The following is a 27,193-nucleotide window of genomic DNA, read 5'->3' on the forward strand; positions in this document are numbered from 1 at the left end:
TGCAGTGTACCTGAGCTTCACTGCGACATTTGTTCAAAGCACTGTCAATATTCTGAAGGAGAGATTTATGGACGTGTTGAAGGAGCACATGACAATAGTACTTTTGAGAGAAGAGAAAGCAGTAAAGGTAATGCCTGGACCATAAAAATAAAAATAAAAATAAAAATAAAAATAAAAATAAAAATAAAAATAAAAATAAAAATAAAAATAAAAATAAAAATAAAAATAAAAATCCACTGTCAATGGTCAGTCTCAGGGTATTTTTTTCTTTCAAGCCTGCACCTCACATTTCAGGGTCATCACATACAGAAACTCCTACTTCCTCTGAGTCAGTGTCATCATGTGACAATACTTGCACCAAGCCCTCACAGAGATAAAAGTTTTACTTCCAGGCCCCAAACTTGACTCTATCTATTTCAGTAAATCAAGTCATGTATCACACAGTTGGTATTGATTCAGACTTTAATTTTAACTGCCACCTACTAACCTTCTGAGTCTTCCCCTTACCCTCCCAAATATTTACAGCCTATTCATACATTCATCTTAAGCAGGTACTGTTACGGTGTCCTTGCAGGTCTAAAAAAAAAAAAAAGAAAGAAAGAAAATCAATGAGGCAGCTGCAACTGATCCAGAACACTGCTGTGAGTTCACTGTCTATTACAGTGAAACTGAACCTTATCGTACCGGTCCTTCAAATCAGTACACTGGCTTCCTTCCTGTGAGTCAAAGACATGATTACTGTTATTGACCCTTGGTATATGAAGCTCTGATCCTAAAAATAGTCAAGACTTCATATTTCTCAATTCATGGGCTTATGTTTTTCTTGGAACAAAACGGAACAAGGGTGATGCTGTAATCCAATCCCACTTGAAGGTTGAGTGATAATTGCTCTTGACATAAATAAATAAATCATTTAATGAATGAATAAAAAAAATATTGGCCTTTAAAAAAGCACAACATATTTAACCTTTACTGTAAACTTGTTTAAAATGCGAAAACGAACCTCTGTTTAAAACATGTAGGCTGGGAATTTAATACATTTAAATTAGTATGAGCGACATTTACGGGTTGCGAATTAAACGCAAATACTTTCCTGGGTGAAGTAAACTTGGACGCTGTTCCAGGAGCAGTCGCTAGGAGCTGTCTTCGGTGCTGAAACCTCGCAGTCTGTTTTCTCCATGTGGCGATGCACAGACACACACGCGAACACACACACGCACACAGTCCTTCACACTCACTCACTCACTCACACACACACACACATACACACACACGCGGAGAAGAATCCGCTTACTGAGCGTCTAAATGAAAGAAAGGACCGCCGCGTTTCTCCTCATCGTTTCACACTGACATCAACCAGCGCTCGTCCGGCTCCGTTCTCGTCTCCTCGCATCAGCCGCTGAATTCACGATTTTCTTTCCAAACCCCAATTTCTTTCTGTGTTTCTGTCTTTTTATTCATCATCCCACCGAGGAAGTAATTCTTCTCCCCGCACAAGGACGAGTGTTGTGCAGCTCCGCGGACAGCCACGGCGACTTCGGCAGACATGCTTTGGAAGCGAGACTGTCGGTTCGAGACTCCGCTCTCGCTGCTGGTTCTGGCCGCTGTCGTGCTCCACATTCACGGGCAAGGTAAGAAGTTCTCACTCCAAACAGCGTCCTGTGTCGTCTTGTCAAACTGACAAAAGGCGGGAGGTTAACAAGTGTGTTCACTCGCCATGCTAAAAAGTAGCATTGGTTCCGCTCGGAAAAGTTAGTAATATAACAAGCTAGCATAAGAATTAAGTAAAAATGTTCACCTTTTTGGTACCTTGCTTGTTCAAAGACAAGTTGAGAAGTCTGTGCTTTTGCCGACTTTCCTGCCAAACTGGACAGAGACGCGGCCGTTGCTGTGCTGACAGGATCACATGTGTAGCATCACATGTGTAGCATGTACGAACCTTACTAATATCTTATACACAGCAATAAATCAAAGAATGGCTGCTGACTGACGAATATATTAGAAAGTGCGTCAAAAACTATGGAGGTTAAGTTCATAACGTCTGTCTAACCTTCAGACACCTTGTGTTTTTCAACAACTTGTTATGCTAACGTAAACAAACATAAAAATGTAAATGTGCACCACCAAATAAATCAGATTTACATAAACTCACATATTACTACTTTAATTTCTGCTTGTTCAAAATACGCTTCTAATGTGTGTGAGGTCAAGGCATTTATTTCCTTCGCCTTTATTAACATTACCGTTAAATAGCATTAGTTCCAGTCCAAGTAATGAAACTCTGTTTGCTATTTATCATTCGGTGCAGGCATCACTCTTATTAAATAAACATCAACTTGCCAGTGAACTACGTCTTGGATTTTGTGCCCCTGGGTCAAATAGTGAATTACATCACAGTTTGCCCTCCACCATCACTTACACATTCTACCGTGCGATGGTGTTATTCTCCGGTAAAGACACACAAACAGGGAAGCAAATAACATTAATAATGTTATTCCAATCAATATTCAGCCGGGTAATGGGATTCTGAGTGGGATTAATCTTCATGAATGGAAGAATAAATGCTTGTGGAAGTGACCTGTTTGGGCGACAGGGTCTGTGTGACAGACGGCGCTCAGTAATAAGACTCTAATCCTCAGGAATTGCTGAAGATTATTGACCAAGCTGTTTGACACAGTTGAGTGCTTGTGACGGTGCAATCACGCACAGTGGTCTTGTCCCAATTATCAGTGTATTGTGCGTCTATGCTTCAGCATAAAAAGTGGATCTATCGTTTGACAAGTTCCGCAGTCACGGCAGGTTTGTCTGAAGCCATATTTTAAAAAATGAAACACAAGATAAATAGAGCATCACAAATTAAAATCCTAGATGAGGGATAATAAGATTTTTTGTCGTTGTTTTATTTACTGTGAAGTCAGTTTGTAGTATAATCCTATTTTCAGTTCGAGGCGGACGTATGAAACATATTTTCCAAGTCCATTATTTAAACAATGTAATAACGGTGAAAATGAACCCACATAGCCGGAGCTGTTTCTGTCATTGCACCTCAGCGTTTCCAAAATGAGGTGCAATTCAAAAGCCTGACATGATATTTCACTCCATCAACAAAAGAACAACCTGATTTAATATCCAGTGGAGGAAATGTGCGGCATCACTCCAGGACTCAGACTGTGACCCTCATATCTACAGGGTTCAAATCCAATCATTTTTGCAATACTGCATTTTACAGTCTTTAAATGTTTAATTAACTCCCGATGCTATTCGCTAACTCAGCAGTGAGGCTGTTTTCTATAGTATCTGAATTTTTTAGTTGTTTTCAGAGTCAATGTAGCACTAAGAACCCACCTGCCCACTCCTGAAAACTCTAGGGGAAAGATGAAAATGCATGATGTAGTATTTTTAGAGTGGAAAATAAAACCAGAGGTAGCATTAGTAGCTTTTTGCTGTTTTGCTGTTGCTAGTGATTTTTACGTCTGAATAAGTTCATAGGGTAGCCATTTCAATTTCGGAAAGATTTGTCACTGTCAGGATTTGTGTTTGTGAATGTGCGCTTTTTAATATGGTTGACTTAAGCTTGTAATCATCATTAACTGGTGCTACAATATAATATGAGCTACGTTCAATATTATATAGAAAATAAAACAAAAAAATCTCTTGATGTTAAATTTAAATTTGGATATATTATTTTTTCGTTTTAATGATAAGTGGAGCATTGATGTCTGCAACATGCAGTGTATTGAAAAGCTTATTCTGTGACTCATATATTGTATACAAATACTTACATTTTCAGTAGTTTGATGTTCAGATGGGGTGACAATGTGATTAAAAATGTCTCTGATGACATGTCATTTAGCAGTGTCAAATGATTGAAATCTATCTCATTTTATTGTATTTTGTTATTCCAGCCGTGAGGGTGAATTACATGACTGTCTAGCTCTGGCAATTCGATTGTTGAAGTCTCTGGCTTTTAAATTGATGGGCCTGGAATGAGAAATCATGTCGCCGTTAAATTAATCTGTGCTGACCTTCCATTACACAACTTTCAGTTGCAAATTATTCAAAGTTCAAAGTCAGGAATGGAATGAGACTTGTGAAAGAAATGTAGCACACTTCAGGGATTCTGGTAGTTAGCTAAAAAGTAATTGTGGCTGAATCGCGGAGCGAACAAGTTCCGGGCTTGTGATTAGCAGCTGTGGAACATTAAGAGTCATATTGTCAAAATGGTGCATGAATTATGGCCGACAGATCGTGTGGTGTGGCTTTGCAAAAGTCTGTGTCTATATTTTATGTCAAGAACTGCCAAAGGCTTTATCACAGTAATAAGTGAACACCAGTACAGGTTGAATAAATGGGCACAAAAAAACTTTTTTTTCATCAAGTTATATGCTGTTCCAGTGAAGAGACAGCCCATTTCCTTTCAGGTGATAGATGTTTATGTCAACAGTGGTCAAAACTCTTGTTTGCAAAGTCATTGACTTGACCCTACTTGTGTTGATGCACAACAATGCCATTGCACCAGGTTCTCATTTGCTTCAATAAATCTACTCAATAGCCTTTAAACTTGTGGTGGTACATAAATGCACCCATTACAGAGTCTAAATATTAAATATGTGTCGTTGTAATCCGTACTGCAACCTTAATATGAACTCTTTTTCATCATCGTATTGTTACAAATTCCCGGCAATATTTTTTAGGTCTAATCATGCATGCGACCACGAGTGTGGCGAGTTCATTGTTGGCACTAATGCAGCGTACTTTAACAGCATTCAGCTGAGCCTATTATCTTTATATGCTTACACATTATCTCAGCCTGTTAACAATGATCCTTAGTGATCTGGGAGTTGCACAAAAGGCTGGTTTATGCATCCGAAAGCTCATTAAATGAGTTATGGGCGCAGCAGAGACGACAGAGTGCTCTCCTTGATTTGCGTCGTCTGGTTTTCCAGACGAGATGGAAGACCATTCAGATATGAATGTCTGGTCCTTTTGTGTACAAGAGGAGACCAGTATCTGTCACTTTTGTGGTAGATAAAGCATCCGTAGATTAACAGTCACAAGATTTAAATGATAATCTCACAGGTTTTATCTTGTAACAGATTGGAGACCGATATGAGGGTTCAGTAATGATGCAATAGTCAGCAAACTAAACTGCGCACAAGGATTGTTGGGTGAAATAAGTCGCTGTCAAAGAGCAGTGGAGCATTATATTTATTCAAAATGTATTTTATTTTATGTTTACATTTTCAATAGAAAAAAAAGCTAACTTATGTATCTGTTATAGAAAAATATTGGATAAAAAAATAGAAAAAATGTCTCATTATATCTGGCGGGTGTCAATTCTGAATTCTTAAACTGTGCTGTACTGCAAAAGTATCAGATAAAAAGAGGTTTTGATGATAAAAGTCTTCATCTTTTAGGTGTGTAACATTAGGGTTCTAGAAATATCCCTTTTTTGTGCTCAGCTGCCTCTCAAGGCTGATCAGACTCAGTATGTTTTGGGACATCTATAACACAGTATATATTGTGAGAAAATGTGTTGTAGTCATGGTGGACATATTTGAAAAATACACCAGTGTACTCGTACAGGTTTGTTATCAAAATGAGCACTAAATGACAAGGACTTTTACCTACGCTTTAACATGTTCAGGGAGGGGAGAATGTAAAATGACATGTTCACCACATACAGATGTATGAAATGTATGTGCCATAAGTTGATGCAAACAGTTAAGCACTATTGTGCATGTCTATATACCTATCAATATTTATCTTTGGGCTGACGTCTCATCCCAGTGACAAATGTTGTGAGGTGATTATTAATGTTATGCAATGAGGGTGAAAAAATCTGGATGTGCAAAGAAGACTTGAGCCAAAATATACAATAGCAGAGAACTGGACAAAAACATGAATGAACACAGAATGAAGCTGCTGAAGGCAACTTATCCATGACCACACCTTACCGCACACACTCTTTAGTACGCACCAACATGGATCCCTGCAAATGTAGTCCCCATTGTACTAAAACTAAGGTCTAACTCTGTCTCCATCGGGATTGTGGCGCTGAGTAGAAAACCCATTTTATATCATCGGACTCTTGCCTATAGTAGGACTCTTGCCTTGGAATGTGATAAGGTGCCTTGGAAAATGAATAGGCCGTTAATGACTTGGCATCTCTGGAAAACAGCTTTGTTACCCTGCAAAATGAGAAATGGTGAGGATGTGGAGAAAACGATTTTGAAGGTTTAGGAGCCCACTGAGGCACAGAAAAAGAGCTATTTCTTATTACAGGACTGAGCAAATGCTTCAAAAAATCTGGCGCTGATTTATGGCAACGATCAGAGATATATGTGCTGTGCATATGATGGATGGATTTAAATTTGTTGGGCTGGGTAATTATTTGGGTGGCTCCCAATGTTTTGTAAAGCATTGGGAGGGTAAGGAAGCTTGCTTTTCGTATATATCTCTGTGCAACCATCATGGAGAAGATGACATAACTAAGTAATACAATGAGATATCATCCCAGCATGTCAAATGTGCTTCTTCTTGTGCCACATCTAAAGAGGAAATGGTTTGAAAGGAGATCAAGACACATGCATATCATATATATGTATAAGCGGGTATAAGCGTGTTGAATATGATGATTGAATATTTCCAATTATTTAACTGCATCTTTATCCTGACTTCTTAGGGTCGGCACAGTAGTATTTTCTGTTTGAATTAATTTTGAAATTCCCCAGAAAGAGATATATCCATACATGAATATGCCTCCTTCAGGTCTTAGAACACTGGTTACACTGATGTGTATTTAGTGCTAGTTTTAAAGCTTCCTACGTATTTTCAGACATTATAAAAATATTCAATGCATGTATTTATTTTTTTACTAACTAGAATTTTCTTTTACTTATACTTTTATAGACTTTTTTCAATGATTGAGTAAGTTTATTTGCTTTTCCACAGCAAATTCTTCACAGTCACTTTTCTAAATAAAACCAGACATCTGTGAAATGTGTTTTCTGTATTCAGAGTTTTTTTTAAATGACTTCACTAAACCGGGGTAAAGCATAGACCTGCACAGCCAATCATGATGACTCTGCTTTTTGGGTTAGATTGTTGCTTTTGTGAAGAGCGCTGAAAAATCCCCCCACCATAATTTCAGGGGAGGAAACCAAAATCATTCAACACCTGTTTGCTGGATTGGCAGTGATTAACTTCATCAAGGGCTATTCAGCATCTGCGTGCTGTCATAATTAGTTTAACTTTCCCAAGGCCTGTCAGTGGTAAATGAGAGTCATTATAGCAGAATGCCCCTCTTCAAGGCTCGGCGCCCGCCTGCCCGCCTTCGCCCCGCTCTTCGTCGGTCTCGGTCTCTTTCACTGCCTCCTAGGTGGAGCTCACAGCTTGGCTGAATGCGACTCATTTTCGACTCTTCATGTGCAAATGTCTTGCTCGCTCCATGAGATGATGTTCCATGCATCCTAATTTAAGCCTCATAAATTTCTTCCTGAAAAGTGCAGAGTGGAATTCGTCAAAGGCAAAGTGTGTTTTTGTAAGGGATATGTCTGGATTTAATCACGCCAAGAATGGCTGGTGAACGGCTGGGTTTGTCAGATAGAAGGCAAACATGGATCCTCTCAATAAATGAGGCAATTTATCAGACAAGCTGCAATCCACTGACATGTTTTCGGCTGATCGCAGCTTGTTATAACACAGATTAAAAAAATGGATATGTAGCATAGTTAGGTACAACCTGACTGTTGTCAGTGTATCCTAGCTATCAAATGTGGTCAAATGCATTGTCAAAAAACACTCAAAATAGTAGTTGTTAGATGAAAAAAGCACAATGATGTTGTTGGAAAATGATTGGTATTTCAGTTCCGTGCACATCAATTTGAAATTTGTTGCCGTACAGGTGTTATGATAAAAACAAATTAGCAAGATGACATTTACACCAACCCTCAGTGCAGCCTTAATATTCTACGAGGAACTCGAATCACACATTTCATTATGTTGTTGATGAATAAGTATATGAAAAGATTATAGTCCTCGATGAATAACACTGGGTTACTTTGTACTGTATGTGACTGAATTGTTGTTGTGGTGTATGTGCATATTTTCCAGGTGGCTATATGTTCATGACATCCAGTGCATGCACAACTACTTTGACACAAACCACAATTATGATATCATTTAGGACACTCCAATTTGTTTTTTTCTTAGCAACCCGGTAAAAATCCATTCTCTCTTCTCCGTACGTCAGCTCCTAGACTTTCTTTTCTCATGAAGTCTCTCCCTCTAGACACTACCAGGGCAGCACTCCCTGCAGGGAGGGCAATGGACCCAGAAACTGTGTCTGGCCTCTCTGGGAGGCCAAGCTCACTTAAAATATTCAACGAATACGACAAAGCCCTAAATGAAGCCATTGCAGTTTTTTCCAAAGCTGTACATCACTGCCTTTCTTTCGTGCTGCTTTGCCTTTGGTCTTATTGATTCTCGCAGTCATCTGCTAAAAAGAGTCAACATGGTTCACCCTTCACCCACCCTGCAGAACAGAGCCCACTCCCCACACCTTTCACGCTCCGCCTGGCCGTGTACACAGCGCCCTAATCAGGACTGGCGTGTTTTGCGGCTGCAGTGGAGATGGCTCTCTGAAACGATTAGGCTTGGGGACAGCTCCAGCTCTCTTCCCCTCTTCTCCATGCCAGATCCCATCTAGAAAGCATTTCATCTGCGGCGGTGCAAAGGCTTATGCCGGGTCGGGGAGTGCTGTGTGGAAAGTAGCAGGTAATAGGCTGTGTAATGTGTTTGGGGGAGTACTTTTAGTATTCACAGTTAGTGCTGACCTCTGGCAGGCTCAGCCGCCCCCTCAGTAATTTCCTCTGAAAAGATGTAATTGAATTCATCAGGACGAGTAAACATATTATAAGTAGCAGATAAGGATAACAATGTTGTGGTGAGATCAAGGAAGGGGGTTGCGGCTTGACAAGTAATTGGAAATAGCAAAAGACAAACAAGCTAAACAAAGTAAAGAGCTTCCATTTAAAGTTGTGCCTCTACCTTGCATTTAATGATATGGTGTTGTGTGTTTCATACTCAGGCCCATAGGTTGCACAGTCTGCACGCTAATGAAGACGCATCTCAACAATGTCGAAGCTTGACTTCTCATTGAGGCGTTCTAGATTAGCCGAGTGCTAATTTAGAAAAACAAATGGCAATACGAATAGGCACTTGATGTAAGAAACAGGCTTGGACCCAAAAGTGGAGATCGGACAGCTCGACCGCTGGTGAATGCTTCTGGGGTGCTGACAGAAGGTCACCCACTGCTGAGGGAGGTTACACCATTTGTCAGCTATTGCTGAAACAGCATGCCCAAAAACCGATCACGCAAGTGTTCAATGGCAGTCTCTGTTCCTGAATCTGAAGGTGGTCCCAGAGGAATCCTGCTGTGTATGGACAAGCATCCCGGAGAACACAGTTGGCTTACAGACCTGGTCGCAAAAAACTCATTATCTCCGCATTGAGATTCCCGTCAGCGATGACAAGCCTTGTTTTCTAATTTTGTATTAGGCGGAAAACTGCCTCATATCCATGCAAGTTTTTCTCCACATGTTTATGTCCCAGTGCACAATTTCTCAACAACAGTGAAAGTGGGCCTGATGGTGAAGGGCAGTCGTTGCTGGCGACTAGTCAGCCCCTTGAGACTGGGCCATCTGTTTCAGACTGTCAAGGCGGAGAGACTACTGCAACATTGTCATGGAAACCTTTAATAGAAATATGTAGAAGACCAAAGTACTTTAATGCCGTTAGAAGCTCTTCATCGTCTGCCACCATACTGCTATGCGCTCTTCTCAGCCTGTTTATGGCATCTCCTTTTGTATAGACTTTCCCCACAGTTTGGTTTGAGTGGAGGAACAACATGCTAAATCAGTAGTTACAAGCACGAATGAAATAATTCTGATTTTTAATGATCTTAATAAAGGCTTTTAACTTGAATTTCACCCTATCTTTAAAGTGAGATAAATGGATGCATTGTAAGTATTGCTGCATACTGGAACATTACATTTTAAATTTAGTTTGTTTAGAATTCACATTTCTACAGACATTATTTTATTGTGTCGTCATAGCAAACTGCTTTTATTTGTTCGCTCTCAGTGGTGTAATTAATGGCCCTGCGGGGAGCTTCTGTATAATTTTTGGGTCCTAACATCGACCGCTGTCATCAAAATATCGAACATTGTCGGCACAAGCAACCGCTGGGTGGTCAGACAATGGTCTGTCAGTTACGAGAGGTAGCTGTGCCTCTTTCAGTGATGGAGGGGCGGCTCATTGTGGTGGCTTCCATCTGTCAGGGCAGAGAGCCGCCTTGCAAAAGAATACTGGTGCTTAAGAATGGATTAGTTAGCGAGGAGCAGCTGGAGCTCTGTTAGAGCAAGGCATTGATTGCTGCAGCCTTTAGTGCCAAATGCTGCTTCTTGCATTTCTATAGTCAACTGTCTTTATGACGATGAGTCGAATAGATGCAGCGGTCGATTTCGGAAGCCATGTTTAGCATGAACGGCTTGTTATATGCGCCTTTCATCTGCTTTTCTCTAAAAATCATACTAGACGTACGAGAACGACATTCGCACATGATCATCTGCTTTGTTGTTTCAGTAATATAATGCAATTTATATCCATGCATTTTGAAAAATTACAAAGCTTAACATTATACATCCAGTTTCGTATACACACAAAATCATCAAGAATAGCACAATGCAACCACAGCCAGTGATGTAAACGAAATGAGACGAAGGGTGGTTGATATGTGAAATGCTCTGGTCTTGCACTGTTGTCTCCTCCCTGATAAATAGAACCTCAAAGATCAGCCAACGACTGACCATGTGACACAGTGCACTGATCTCCGTTTGACCTCAACTTCTTTTGCTTTAGATGGAAGTAGCAGCTCTAGTCTGAATCACTGTGTCTGCTAAGCTCCTTTTCTTATCTTTAATGAAGATTCCACTTATTCGTCTGAGGAACCCAGTTTCTGGCATCAACTTCTGTCATACGCAATCGCCTAAAATTGAGTCTTCGTATTTCCTATTTATAATTGCATCATAGGATTTTTTTCATTCAGTCAGTCACACTCTTGATTTCCATGTCACACGGCAATGAGCACTATTGGATTAACACAAGGCTGAAACATCAAGTGAAAGGATAGTAATGGAGGAGCGATTCACTATAATTACAACTTCAAAAGAAAGTTTTCTAAATGAATTCTCAAGTGAAGTGAGAGTGCACAAAAAATGAAATACATTCACTTGCTCTTTGCCAAACCATAAATATTTTAAAATCCAATATGTGTGCGTCCCACAAGAAAACACTGCATTGTTCGATAGGACCATTACTGACTGACGAATCTTCCTTACCCACGTCAATTAAGCCAGTGAGAGGATCTGATGCAACCCCTGGCCACAAAGTGTAAGCTCTCCTCTTATCCGGGATACTGACCTGAAAAACCTCTGACAGAAAGCAACCATCAACTGTAGCTATTCTACAGGTTCATGTCTCCTTTTGTCACCCACGTGAATCCCATTACATCGCTTGTGTCTGTGTTCTTGACCTTTTGGTCATGACACAAAATTTATGATCACTGATGAAGGTAGGAATGAAAGTGCTTGCAATTTAGTTCAATAGAGTTCAACCCTTTGGATTGACTCCTTTTTATTTTTCCTCAGGATCATAACAAGAACACCATTTTCCAAAATGAGAGAGTTCCTCATTATGAATGCTGTTGTCAGACTTGTCACTGATCTTCATAGTTGCAAAAGAAAACAGGGCTAGTAACAATAGGTTGCAAGAAACTGAATTACCATTGTGATTTTTGCAATGCACTTATGCTAGCAATAATGTGGTCAAGGTGCTGTGCACTGTACTGTTTTATTTATTTCTTGTTTTATCTAAATCTTATAGATAACTAAACTAAAATATCCGACATTCATTTTGCTTGGTTTCTGCAAAAAGATAGCAGCAGTTTTGTGGACAGGTTCCTGGATGTCAAGGTGGTCATTGTATAAGGCTTGAAATCCCTGCTTGACTTCTCATTTAACCCAGAAATCAGTTTGCAAACACGGCTCAGCGGCAGCAGCGGAGGAGGATCCAAGAATCCCGGCTCAGAGTTCTCTGTAGGATTTAATCTGAATCATAAAGACAAACAGAGGGAATGAATTCTGCTCATCGCCAAAGACTGGACAAGAGTTTTTACACAGTGTGAGCTCTCACTGAGAATAACTATTTAGCTTTATATAACTCTAATCCCCTGGTTCCTATTGTCTAGCACTGAAGGAAGGATGGGAAAGCTGGGGGTCAGATATTTACTGAGAAGTTGATCCTGCCTTGTGCAATGATTCTGTATTATGCATCATGCTATATTTCCCTGTTTGAAAGTCTATTATAGGTTGTTTATGCACTATTATTATGATCTAGAGTTAGGTGAATGGCAGGGCATGTACAGGCTCACACCTACAGACTCAACAGTTGAGGGCACCTCACAAGCCTACTACCAAATTCAGTGATCTACCTGGTCACTTTATAAGGACGGCAAGAGGCATAAATATGCTTGGTTGACACAAAATATCATTTAGTTTTTTCACCGGATGTTCTCTAACAAGCAGGGATTATTAACACTGAGGACATGGCAACAATTTACCATCGTCCAACAAGCAGATTTAAAAAAGTACAATACACAAATGTTGGTGGGGAATAAATAAAATCTCAATTTATCTCCACAACAATAGTCAGACTGCTCTCAGGGCTATGAATTAGTTTTTCTTCCAGAATGTAGCACAACACGAACACTCGGTATACGAGGGATCATCAGAGGTCATTTCCTTAAGTGTCCGCTGTTGTTGTGGTGCTTTTAGTTTCTTTCATCACTCAGATGTTATCTGAAGGAACAATCACAACATCAGTCTTTTAACAAAGTTACATCTTTGAGTTTTCTGAATTTGAAGCATTCAAAATCATCATCTTTCTTTTTGCTCCTTCTCTGTGTTGCAAGATCAGAGAGCGAAAGTTTTAGACTCCCATTGAGACAACAGGAACGTCTTCAATTAGGTGACAGCTGTGACGGCGTGAAGGTAAATCGTGTCATTCTCTTCTCCAACTTCAGCAAAGAAGTTTTGAAACACTTTGACAAGTCGAGAGCAAAAGTGAGAAAGGTGTCGGGGTGAGGGAAATGAGAATCTTTGTCCCAATCTATTAATATTAATATGAGCTAATCCACTGCTTTGTCACTTCACGTTACCTGATGTATTATGATGATACCAAGGGAGCTGAATACTTAACTGCTATTCAGTGCTGGATGGTTTGACTTTAAATCCTGTGTGAAACCTACTGCCTGTCTTCTCAGACCGGAGTCAAGAGGGGTGACATGAGTCCATCTACGGGAATTCACATTTACACCTGTAGACATTTTTTTGTGTTACCATTCCCAAGTATTAATTGGACTTTTCTGTATTAAAACTCATAACCTGGTGTGTTTTTTAAATGATTACCGACCTATACCCATTATCTTATTTTAAGGTATGCTGCCTGCACCATGGCGTGGGGATACAGCAGTCCTGGGCAAAGTGTGGCCCGGGGGATATATGCAGCCCGATGCATATATTTTCGTGGCCCTTTGACGTCAGACTAAAACTATACCTGATATATTGTAATTTTTCTTTTTTTTGTGTTCTTTCTCTTTTGCTAGATTCAAATTAAATGTATATGAAATTAAATATTTCAATTGGTTTATATTCATACTTCCTAATATCTTACTTACATGTAATCTTAAAGTTCATTTTGTCGTCATCAAGTATGCATTTTGGATATTTTTCGGTCATGTTTTGCAGTCATCCTTGTTTCTTTTGATGATGGCCCCTCACAACAGTTACAGTTTCTAATGTGGCCCCTCAGGAAATTTGAATGCCCACCTTTGGGATGCAGTATAGAGTACATTACACCTCAACTCAGTGAGAAGGAGATAGCAGTTGAGTTGAAAGAAAAGAAAGTAAGAAGTGAAGTTGGTTCACAAACAAGGACATCATCTTCCACAAAAATGAACCGGTGACAAGGCAATTTTGTGTCCTTCATCAGCGCTTCCTTATTCTGAAAAACAAAACAGAAAGGTGACCAAAGCTCTAATCTTGAAAGGTTTATTGTCAAAGACAAAACTGATATTTGCATAAACATTGATGTCAATTCCTAGAAATGAAAGCATATCAACTGTATAAATATTTGAGAAATAATTGCTGTTTGTTTTGATCTTACAATCTGGTGTTAATTGGCATTTGTTTATTGGTACGTGTATTCAAACAAACAGATTTAATGGTGACTTTGATTTCATAGCCGTCAAATTCAATCATATATTTCATTTTACTTGTCCCTAAGATGTGTTCTCAAAGTGAAATTCTTACTAGATGGAAGAACTGTTGATCAATCTGCTATTCTGTGCGATTAGATATAAGGGTTCAAAGACCCTGAGTTATATAGCGATAGCAATGTGCAAATGTATGCCTGTACACTATTTTTCAATTCTGTCAACAAGTCAAAGAGAGAAAAAAACAGCACCTCCACCTTCATAATGGCAGGGTAGTGTTAAGCTGAACTTATTACGTGCCCAGTCTAACTACTTTCACTCCGTAAGCAAACAAATCTGGGCAAGGTTTTAACAAAGCTGAAAAAATCTCATCACCAAAGTGCTGCACTTGGCTCCAGTGCAATTACCTTCTGTAAATGAGGCACAGTCTGTCCTTTGAGTCGCTCACCCTCCGTGCAGACGCTTCCCTGACACATCCACACGAGCACGCACGCACACACACACACACACAGCGTGTCAACACCACAGCTCAGGATGGTGTGAGGCTGTTTACCTTGGTTGCTGTGTGGATTGATGAGGTGGTTCAGTCAAAGGCAGGGCCATGATGCGAGTGGTTGGTGTATTACCCAGGAAAGAGGTGTTTCCCCCTTGGAGGTGGCTAACTGAGTTTGACAAAGCTGTTTCCTGCTAAAAAGCTGCAGGGACGAGTCCTGGGCAGGATCCAGGACTCCTGGCTCAGCATGCGGATGAACATTGTAGATAGTGATGAGAAGTAGAGCTGGGAGCTCGATGACAGCTCCCAGTACAACTGTACAACTCATGTAAGCCAGTCAGTCCATGGAGGATTGAAGTTCGAGGTGGATGTGGAATGAATAGAAAACAGTGGAATATTGTGTTACAAGGAATTTCTGGCATCATGGAATAGACTTTGGTATTTCTTTTACGATCAAGAGCAGTAACATGGGTGCAATGACTACACACTTGTTTTTAAACTGGCTATTTCTGTACTGTAAGGCATCAAAACTATGAATGAACACACATTGAATTATGGTAAACAACAGGTAGTAAACAAAGAAGTGTGGAATTACTCAGAACATATTTTATAGTTTCGATTCTTCAAAACAGCCACCCGTTTGATTACTACTTTGCTCATGCTTTGCATCCACACGATGAGCTTCATGGTGGAGTCAAAGGTTTTCCAACAGGTGACTACATCATGAAGATTATTAAGAAGCCAAGAAAACAAAATGTGGCTACTTTGAGCCATCTAAAATATGAAACGTATTTATTCAACTATTTTTTTCCCTTTGGCTCATAATTCTATTTTTCCTGCTTCATATATTTGATGTCTTCAGTATGTATCCACAAAGCAGAAAGTAGTAAAAATAAAGAAAAAAAATACTAAATCAGAGCGTCTAAACTTTTGGCCTGCACTGTACCTGTTTCACTGGAATCACAAATATTATAATTATTTCAATTCCATACGTAATTTACTTTTTATGACACTGAATGAAGTGATGCTACACATGGATTATTTTGTCATTTTACATTGTCTGTTGGCAATTGTTTAGCTTCATGATGCCAAATAAACAGACAAACAAATCATACTAATCATTCCCAATTTCATGAAAGACAGACAAAAGCAGAAGTAAGTACTGCTTTCTATGTTGAAACTCGCTTAGTAATGTCAACAGTCAAGGCGTGGAAGCCAGGAAATTTTTCATTGTTCAACCAATTGTTCACGAACCTAAAGCACAAGTCAAAATTCCAGATAGTGAAAATGAGAAATTGTGACATCACACTGCTTAAACTGCTGCTAAAAAAAATTAGGTGAGGATGAATTTTATGGCAGTGGTAAGGTGAGGTAAGAACAGTGGGCACTTACTCACTGATAATGGCAGGGGTGTGGAAGTGAGTGAGAGTGAAGGAAGTGATGAAGAGAATGTCATACAGAATCACATTTTAACTACAGATCAGTGACGCTGAGGAAGGTGTAAAGTGGGCTGGGGATTTGGTGTGGGCCACAGCAATGGAAGCTCTTGGTTGCAGAGGGAATTTAGTGGAATACATGATTTTCCTTGTAAATCAGATTTTATTATTATTAAGAAATTAATGTGAAATTTAAAAAGCTAAAAAAGCACTCAGAGAGCACAAGCCTCTGCCAAACAGCTTCCGTCCACCACCAACACTGTTTCCCAATATCCAAGTAAGTAGTTATTTTGATGACAGACAGACCAATGCTGTCGAAAACACGACCTCCTGAAGGAGGAAAAAAAAAACATATTGTATGAAAGTTTTATACTGAATGAAATTAGAAAAAAAAAATTTTGTTAGTGATGTTTATTTACAGCAGATGGGAGTTTCAAGGAAGTATTAGCAACGTGAAAGATCCAGTGCGCTGTTGAGGTGGAATCCATTGTTTCCATTATACTATTTTGATCTTTGTCAAGGAATGATCCAACATTAAGCTTGATATCTTGATGTGATATTTATTCCATAATTAATTAAATGGTGTTTCAGATACATTTAAAACAAGTTCATTTTCAGATGGCCAAATCTCAGGTTGCCCTCAGGCTTTTTTTTGGGGGGGGGATGGGACTGATGTATGATGTACAGTATATAAACACACGTCCTTTAGCAAAAACAACTCTACACGATGCTCCTTTGTCATGCAAACAGTGTATTGCAGTGGATGCAGACAACAGAGCAAAGCGAAGAATGATTCCTGAGGAATGACTATTTTCTGGAAAAATGTTGTTGACCTCTCCAACATTCTCAGTGTATAATTATCTACTGAAGCCTCAAGCAGGCATCTGTCTTATCATCGCAGCTTGTTTTGGGAATAAATACATAGATAAACATTGACCAGCAGACAGAGAAGCAAACAATATGTGTCCCTCCACTTAATGACTCATGAATAGGTTCTTAAAATAGTATCTTAATAGATTCCCAGGGGGAGTGAGAAAACTGTAGTTTCCATGGCAATATTAGAATTGTTCACTTGCTGTAATCGCTCTCTCGCTGTGTACTTTATTTCAAGTAAGGTGAGAAAAAATAATTTGGGAACAATTGATGAGGCTATGACCAATTTCATTTAGACAGTGCACCATTTACTACAATAAAATACATGGATTGCTCAAAATGTGATATCCCTAATGGATTCTGGACACACGTTGCTCAACGGAAAAAAAGGGGAGAGGGCATTAATCTACACAGAAATGGCTCTGTCATTACACAAATGGATGTGAAAAAAGCGACTTCTCAGTGTCTTTGCTCTTTGTCTGGGGCTGCCAGTGGATTTGCTGGAGAAGACAAACTAGCCCTTGATCTGAAGGCTCAGAATCATTGAGAAGATAGATCAAAGCCGTCGCTGTCTCTCTAAGACGGAGACTCCAAAATCGAAGGGAGGACGGCGAGATAAAGAAAGAGGAAATAGGGCAAAATTTGTTTGCTGTGTAATTAGGACTCTCAGTATATGCAAAGAAGACATCATATAGAAGTTGTTCAGATGAGGTGCAGTCAAGGCCAACAACATCACAAAAACACATGGATCGCAGTCTGGTCAGACTTTATTTTTGCTCTGGTCATATTCTCATTGGGACATTAATCTTGAATGTTTTATAAATGTTAGCTACATAGCAAGAATAATAATGAACTTTCCTTACATCACTACATTCCTCCTCCTCCCCCTAAACCTATCTGTCCTCCCGACTCGCACCTGCGCTCTTCATGTCCTCTTTTAATCATGAACCTCTGTGGTTGTCTTGCTCTTCTACTTTTGCTTGGTCCTTCAGTATTGAACATTTGTCATCCAATGTGTGTCCATCATTGTGTGTGGCATCGTTCTCGGTTCTTGAACCGCTATTTCACGCTGTGCATTAATGTTTTGATTATGAAACTAGTTTAACAGTGGACCATTAATAATAAAACATCCATTATACACACAAGAAAATTGTTATATTTGGGTTGCTTATGACAAATGATAGCTTCAAATAAAGAAAACACTTAATCATGAGAACAGACCGTCCTGGAAATGAGGTCTCGTAACGGTTCCAGCTGCACAGCACACCACACTGGTCAACAGCACAGCACTCATAGATCTAGCAGTCTATCAACTAATGTTGCTATCCATGTCTGTGGATGTGGAAATGGACTTACTTTTAAACATCACTCTTGTGCGATAGTATAGTGAGACTTTATAGTTTATTGCTATAATGTGAAGCCACCACTCTATTCATTACGGCAAAGCCGCCTGCTGGCTCTTCCACCCGAAATGGATGAAGTGAAATGGTAGCATCTATGCTTATGAAAAACAATGCAGCCATCTTTTACTGGTCGTTCTGGGGCCCAATCATGAAAGACCCTCCTGAAAAGTCTCGTAAGAATGAAAGCAAATGCTTTCTTGATGTTGAGATTTAGGAATAGGAAGAGACCCAGGAATAAAATAATGTCTTCGCTCTGGCAAAGGGATGTTTGGTAGGCCCCCCGTGAAATGTCAAATAGTTCAAATCCAGGCATCTCCTCTGGCTTGCAGATGTCTGATCTCGGTCACAGCAGGACACATCTCCTCAGCCTCAGCATTTCAGTTTTGCTGTTGTTAATTCCATTAATGCAGATAGCCGTCCTTCTGGCCTTTAGTTAAAACACTTCCTGCGAGAGACGCCTGCTAAATTAATTAGGTTTGCCTAATGAATAATTAAACCAGGGGAAAGATAATTTGGTGTTATGCAGCGAGCCAGACCATTGTGCATGTAAGGGAACTAGGAACTCTCCATTTACATTTGGGAGGGAGAATTAGCAAACAATTTGCCTTCTGTTCCACTCTTTCGCCATGACAGAAATATCACTGTTGATTATGTTTTGACAAGTGTCAATACGGCATGCCTGTTTATTAACTGAAGCAGAGACAGATCCTTTATGAGGTTCCATTATTTCGCTCTTGAATTGGATGCTGTCATCGATTTGCCGCGTGAATGAAGGCAGATAACAAATGTGCTATTGTGTGTCTGAGGCGTTTTGTCACGGATGTTTAAGAAAGAAAACTTGCCGTGCTGCCAGAATGACAGGTAGGGTTCACAAACAATGCATGTCTGGAACATCTTGAAATGATTAATACAAGGGCAGCAAATGTAATTGAGGAGCTGTTAGCAACATCAGGCTGGTTGGTGGAAGGAATTGGCTGCTTCATTGCCAAGTGCATTTATGCCTTATCTAGCCTCATGAAATGAGTAGTTTTCCCGATATTGTGTATCTTACATTGAAGGCTGGAATTATTTTGAGCTTGGATTAATATGAATTTTAGTCACATTAATAATTGAAGTCAGCTTTATTGATTGATATGGCACTCACATTAGGAAGCCATTTGCAAAATATGTCAGTTACAAAACTAACTTTTAATACACAATGAATTTCACATTTTTGGACATTTTTTTTTCTCTACTCTATGGACTTTATTTAATCAGGGAAAAATGATATAGTGTTAATTTCAATGATTTAAAACTTCACTACACTTCAGCAACCGTCACTACTGGTTAAACTTGGACAAACTTGTTTAGGTATTAATTATGTTCTTCGTTTTTCACGAGCGCCCTTGCTATTACGCACCTCGCTGACATATGGGACAAATGCCTCTGACAGATTCAATTTTGTTGCCCTCAGGTGATTTATAGGCTGTATGAGTCACTCACAGAGCCAGATTGAAGGAGAGACACCAGCGCGTACATTCACACAAACGCCTGCCTGCTCTCTCTCTCTCTCTCACACACACACACACACACACACAGACACGCACGCACATACCCTTTCTGACTCCTTCTAACCGCCTCCTTTGTCCCTCCCCAGTTATAAGGGCTTTGCCAAGAAATCATTGGCTCCACCAAGAAAGGGCAAATCCTCTTCAGCCAATTTAAATTCTCCGAAGTGCATGCTGCTGACGATTGCAAACTAATTAATAGACATGTCATGAATAAAAACACTTTGATTATGAAGAGAGGTTGCCCTCTGCCTCCTTTTAGGCTTGTCATTAGCGTGAGGACACATGTGGAGACCAGCAGGAGTGTTGTTACCGGCAGCCTGAGACCGCCACAGATGCCCTCTTGTGATTAAATCCTGCCTCCATGTTTTATTCAGGGCTGAGTGCAGCGACCCGATGCCAGTATTTCTGATTAGCAGTATACCTGTACGGACAGGGAAGCCAGGACCAGCAAGACCAGCAGGGCAAAACCTATTGAAAGGGACTAGACACAGAGACATGAGATCCTGAAGCCCCCTCTCACACAAGTGCACTCCATTACCCGCTCCCCTTGTGTCCGCTCAATCAAAGTGACGTCGAGCACCGATCCTCTCTTTCTATGGCAGCACTAGAGGTGCACTCGCTAACTTTTATTTATGGCTGCCTTGAACTGCGAAGCTAACACTCAGCACTTGGTCCCCCTCTACGTCGGTTCTGTCAGCAGTCTGGGGAAAAAGCGGGTAGTCTCTTTCAACCCTGTGTACTGTGGAGGCAAAGGGAGTTGTCCAACTGATTATTCGAAATTCTCTCAAGGGAAAGGTCTGACCTCCATGGCTTAGGAATTACAATATAAACGTGATGTTTAAGCACTCTTGAATTCAAGCTGCAATTTTGTCCTGTATTTTTCAGCCTCTGCAAGTCCACATGTCCACATTTGCCATTTTAATTAAGTTTTTTTTCCATTTAAATGCAGAGTTTAGCTTCTGGTCTGGCCGTGCTGCTATCACATGGATCCACTTGTTATTTATGCATTTTTAGCAGTGAGCTGTCGCTGTTGTCAAACTCACCAAACCGTGAAAAATACAGACTAAAATATTGTTGTTCTTAAAGCTTAGCTGAGCGAAACCGCAGCATTGTCTCGTCACAAAACAATGTCATTCCAATCACTCCACAAGATTATTCCAGTTGGAGAATGTGTTGCTCTTACACTAGTGCCAGAACACTCTCAAAATATTTTCTCTTTCAGTATTGAGTTAGACACAGAAGCTGTGCTTTTCACCAGAATCAAATTGCACACCCAGCATTATCATCCACCATTCAAAATCTCTAAACAACATGTTGGGCTTGCTCTGCTCAGCTGCGTTATTGATCGTTCGGTATCAGTGCGGAGTTTCAGAGGCGGCTCGGTCCCCTGTAGTCTTTTGTTGGCTCAGCGGTGCCGTATGTTGCACCGGGAAGACTTTTGGGTTGTCAACATGTTGTCCACAGCCCAGCTGACTCTTCCCGAGGGAAGCCAGACCCCCTGCAGGAGCCATCTGTATCTCGGACGAGGCTATCCATCATACTCACTGCGGCGCACAATTTGGACTTCTTCAGCCGACAGCTTCAGGCAGCACTGAGCAGCTTTACATGTACATGACGATAATGAGAGCCCTTGAAACCTGCCGTCGCTCTTGAAGCCAGCCATGAGGGCTGAGGGGAATCAATGAGTCGATCCCTAAGGATAAACCCTGTGCATCATTTTGCCTGTCTTATTTGTGGAGTATTTCATTGCAGAGACAGTTGAAGAATGTAGCTATTTTGTCCGATAACCACCAAATGTTCAATGTCAGTTGAACTATTTAAATATAAATGAAATAAATTTAAGATCTTACTTTAATGAGCTCATATATATATATATATATATATATATATATATATATATATATATATATATATATATATATATATATATATATATATATATATATATATATATATTCAGCAGCGGCTGAAGGATGAGAAGAGACAGATTTGGTTGAACATACATAAATACATACATAAATTTAAGATCTTACTTTAATGAGCTTATATATATATATATATATATATATATATATATATATATATATATATATATATATATATATATATATATATATAGCGGCTGAAGGATGAGAAGAGACAGATTTGAAGGATGAGAAGAGACAGATTTGGTTGAACATACATAAATACATACAGTATTTATGTATACTGTATGTATACATAAATACATACAGTATACATAAATATATGTATACTGTACATATATTTATATATGTATAAATATATGTACAGTATACATATATACTGTACATATATATGTATATATATATATATATATATATATATATATAAGCTCATTAAAGTAAGATCTTAAATTTATGTATGTATTTATGTATGTTCAACCAAATCTGTCTCTTCTCATCCTTCAGCCGCTGCGGCTTTAAAAAAAAAAAAACAACAAACAAACATCTAGTGCTGTTGGTACTCAAACAGATCGATATCCCTTGACAACTAATAACCCTCTTTCAGAATCTCACTTGTGCTCATCCAATCGCAGGACACATCCATGTCAAGTTCAGCGTAAGACCTAGCTGGCCTCCGTGTCATAGACTCAAGATCTGATTGGCTATTGCCAGTGACTGTCTCCGTTCACAGCACACGTGAGCCCTCTCTTTTGATTCTGAAGGCCTCAGGCACATTTAACATTTCCACACACACTAAAACTGGTAGAGATATGATTGGAGGCATGAAACACTGTAAGCAGCATTATCAGGTGATTATAATATGGTGAGAAGAGAACAGATTTGATTCATTTATATGCTCGATTTATTTATTTAAAAATATATATGATAATACATTTTTTTTAAATATCCTCGCTCCATATTTGAGTTATAATGGTTGAGTCAATCTTAATAACTGTCAACTCAAAAAAGACTTGGTCACATAAAGGATCAGTATGTGGTCTCCAACTCAACACTTAGATTGTTAATAAGATGATTTGGTGTGAAGTTAAATCATCAGTCTCATTTAGTCAGCGTGGTAAACAGATAGTAAACAGTTGTTGACACAGCCGCATGAACACGAAATGTCAACTCTAACTTCCAGGCAAGTCTTTAGCTCTTGTCAACAAATGTCCCGCTGCCTCAGGATCACTCAGATATTGCCAGTTATTAATTACAAGATACACCCTCGTCTGCCAGGAGGAAACAGGACCACATATAATTTACTATGTGGGCTGGACTTGCTCTCCTTATGTATGCATGTTGTACAGTAAACTATACGAGAAAACTCTCATCAATGCTTGTTAGGGTTCTTTGTCAGCACTCTATGATTGCATCCATGGGGCTTTACTCTCAGAAAAAGGGAGTTTTTGCCAAGGGCTGCCTTATACAACCATGCTGAAGCACTGCTCATTAATTTCCACAAGCCCGAATATCCAAACAACTTCCAGTCACTTGCCTGTTTCTTCACCCTCAGGCTGCCATCATCTACTAAATAAATATGTTTCTGTCAAATAAACCGCAGCTCTGCTTTTGATGTGCAGCGAAGCGCGAAGAAATGTTTTTGCAGAATCAAAAAAAAAACAAAAAACACACCTTTGCGTGGCTGAGGCCATCAAAGCTTTTCACTCCATTGCCCCACAAAAACGTTCACCAGCGACATTTCACTCATCAGTGTTTACCTGTGATACCAAAGCAATATACAGAGAAGCAATCAACTTCTTTTGCTTTTGACCAAAACAAACATTTTCCTGTGATGACAGATGCAAGATAACATCGCACTGAGCGGACGCTGTGGGCCAGGCGTAGAGCAACAATGAAGTCTTGTTGCTGTAGTCTCTTTTAGAAGGTTTGATTGTTGCTCCCTACACATGCAGCCACCCAATAAATTATGTTTACCTCATTTAAATGCCTGCAATGACAAATGGGAATGATTGTACTATTCAATCTAATCACTAATTATTTATTATATATTTTTATTAAATAAGTATGCGATTCTGCAACTTGTTTTCATGTTTAGGTAACATGAAAAATAGTCAATTTGACTAAATCTCAACTGGAAAAGATCTAATCTCTCACCCTCTTGTCATTTTTGAGACATCAGAAGGAAAGTGGACTTGTGTGTGTGTTGCTCAGGGTTAGATCAATTTTGAAAACCGTTTTGGATAACTAAATCATCTGTCTAGGCCGAGTCCAACAGTGTGTTAAGCATTCCTCACAATTTAAAACTGGGAAAGGGTTCTTTTGCCTTTTTTTTTTTTTTTTTAACGTAATCCTTCATCCAGAGTAAAAGAAAGAGTAAACCATGGCAAGTATGCATCCATATGAAGCAAACAATCACCATGATACCAACTAACACAGGGGTCATGAATGTGGAACCCTTGGGCATGGGTATGTAGGGACAACCTCAAGAGCTAGTAGGCCTGTTCAAAGATACATTACATTGTCCATCCTTAAACGTGTTTACTGTAATAAATGTCATATATTTGTGACAACTATTTTTTAAAACAGTAGCAGAACTAGTTATTTTGTTGTTTTGTTGTTGAGGTAGTTTAACAGAGCTTGGTGACACCTGGTCTAGAGCCATGAGGACATCATGGATCATTTGGACCGCAATAAAATTGTTTTATTTTGTATGTAATACAACTTTCAAATATCAGATTCGGGGAAAAATTGATTACCCTCAATAAACAACTTAGTAATATGTCTATTGGCAGCAATGAAAGTTCACACTTTATGACACCATAATTACTGTATTAACTGTAAATAAACGAGTAATTTGTTTTCTAATAGTTAATACAAGCTCCCAATTAACTATCAATGCAATTTGATCGCAAAGACAAAGTGAATAGGCACAATGCATTTAGGGTCCATCAGTCAGAGCAATGGGCCAAGATCAAGAAAGGAAGGTGCAGGCAGGTGGGAACTGAAGAAGACGACAGGTGTGAGGTGTGAGTGGCAGCCACAGTGGACGGTAGGGTTCAGAGACAGTAATTCTCACACAGACAAGAAGCAGAGTTGGAAGAGTCAGAGTTGAAGGTGCTCAGGTTTCCATTGGGAGAGACTAGGAAGGACAAGATCAGAAATGAGCAGATCAAAGGAGCAGCTCATGGAGAAATGTTTGAGAGGACAGACTGATATGGACAGATGGAGTGACAGGAAACATGTTGAATGACGAATGATAGAAATGGAGTAGGTACAAAGTAGACGAGGTGAACATTCACATGAAGAAGATGGGTGTGTGCAGGGAAGACGAACGAAACAGACAATGGTGGACTAGACTGACCTTTTGTGGCAACCCCTGATGGGAAATGTAGAGGAATGAGGGGATAAAAGTAGGCCTTCTAATTCCTCTCCACCTCATGTAGTGTTATGTATTGGTACTCAGTAGCAAGGGGGTTTATTATCGAGATAGATTAGCCCTTGAAGTGATTTCTTTAAAAGACCTGCTGATTTTCTACAGCCTTTGAGGAACCTTCAATGTGAAACCCTTGCCACAAAAGGGGTCTGCTGTTCTCCGAAATGTATATCGTGATTACCTTTTCATTGGAATTGAATGAATATTTATTTCAATCTAACATCATACATACTGTAAGATACAACAATTATTTCGTCGTCAACTTGATCTGAGGGATCGAAAAAGGAGCAGAGAGAAGAGCAGTTCTCATATTTTCTGTCCCTTTTTTGTATGTTCTTTTCCCAGGAGTCTATTATTGAAGTCCATTTTGGTAGCTTCACAGGAAAAAGAATGTGTGTTTCCGCCTTCATTACCAGAAACGTCTTTTTTCCTGTTGTGTGTAGTCGTGGTCACTGTTGTCCTGGTTTGATCATTGTTGAATTTTGAGTTCCTCCCTTTGTTGCTTGTCTGAAATTTTCTGCCTATTTCCTCTGTGAAGTTGATTCGACAGTGCCGCCCTCTTTAGCGGCACCATATTCACAGTTTGTTTTCGTATTTCTTCCTTCATTTCTGAATTACTCGAATACTAAGAAAACACTCTGGTTTCTTCCATGGGTTAGGCTTATTTTCATGTCTGTATCAGATAGCGGTTGATGTCAGCAGTCGATGCACGTATTTTCTACAACCCATCGTCCTACCGTAGTTCTCGAAAATAGTTGAGTCACACCTATGTTTTTGTCTCATTGCTGTCAATTTGTTTACATTGAGCAGTGTTAAGATGCTGAGAAAATTATCTGCTTTCCCCATGTTTAAAAAGAAGAACTTGATTTGCAATTTTTCTACTTTAATTGAAGATTTTCTTCAAATTATCATTTACAAAAATGAAAATATTGAAATATATACATCACACTTTGAAAATTAAATGTCAGTACACAAAGCAAAGAATTAAACTTAAGTGAAGAATTTACTTTAAATGTGTTTATTCAAACCTGAATGCCCATTCTATATAACAGAAGAATTGAAACTTAAATCGTATGCAAAAATAATTCTGAAAAATAAAAATAAAGGAAGTAGTAGTAGCAAAGAGTCGCTGCTGTGGCTAGTTTAAACGGCGGATGTAATGCAAAGGATATTGAAGAAGTTGTGGCAATCAACACGGCTATCCACATCACAGACTACTGTCTCAGGAAGCCATTTCACCATCGATACGCTCACAAGTGTAGTCAACTGAATTAGAGACTTAGACTTCCTTTAAGAAAACACAGCTGTGAGACCTTGGCAACGGAATGCCGTTCCTTGGCTTCCGGTTCAAATAGTAATAAAATACTAATGAGTGCAAAACTAATACTACAAGTGCCAAGTAAAGTAAAGTAAAGTAAGGTAAGGTAAGGTAAGGTAAGGTAAGGTAAGGTAAAGTAGAGTGCAAAACAAAAGACAGAATAAGAGAATGACCTATATGTAAACTGTACAAACAAAAACAGAAACATTGTAGCAGCTGGGGAGGTAATTGCGTGAATGGGCGGTAGTTACATCCATTTTATCTGACTGCTCGCAGATTAATGATGCCCTGCCAGTCATATACTATTCCTACACTGTTTCGCTTAACTTTTGATGCTAAAAACGTTGCTGGACAGGCTGCCACCATCTTGGCATAAAGCTAAGAATGTTGAGCAAGCCAGTGCTGCCAAAGTTTTAAGAAGCATTGT

The 27,193-nt window shown here is 39.4% G+C and overlaps 1 protein-coding gene across 2 annotated transcripts in view; it reads left to right on the forward strand.

Moving 5' to 3' along the window:
* Positions 1–1,180: 1,180 nt before the first annotated feature.
* The window catches only part of LOC128747925 (seizure protein 6 homolog), a 113,757-nt gene continuing 87,744 nt past the window's right edge, over positions 1,181–27,193 (forward strand). For both annotated transcript variants that reach the window (XM_053846168.1, XM_053846167.1), the window contains exon 1: positions 1,181–1,631. In XM_053846168.1, the coding sequence (XP_053702143.1) occupies positions 1,547–1,631 (85 nt within the window). In that variant the 5' untranslated portion in view covers positions 1,181–1,546. The remainder of the gene's footprint in view (positions 1,632–27,193) is intronic.

This window comes from Synchiropus splendidus, chromosome 17 (genome assembly GCF_027744825.2).
Source record: "Synchiropus splendidus isolate RoL2022-P1 chromosome 17, RoL_Sspl_1.0, whole genome shotgun sequence".
Lineage (NCBI taxonomy): Eukaryota > Metazoa > Chordata > Actinopteri > Syngnathiformes > Callionymidae > Synchiropus > Synchiropus splendidus.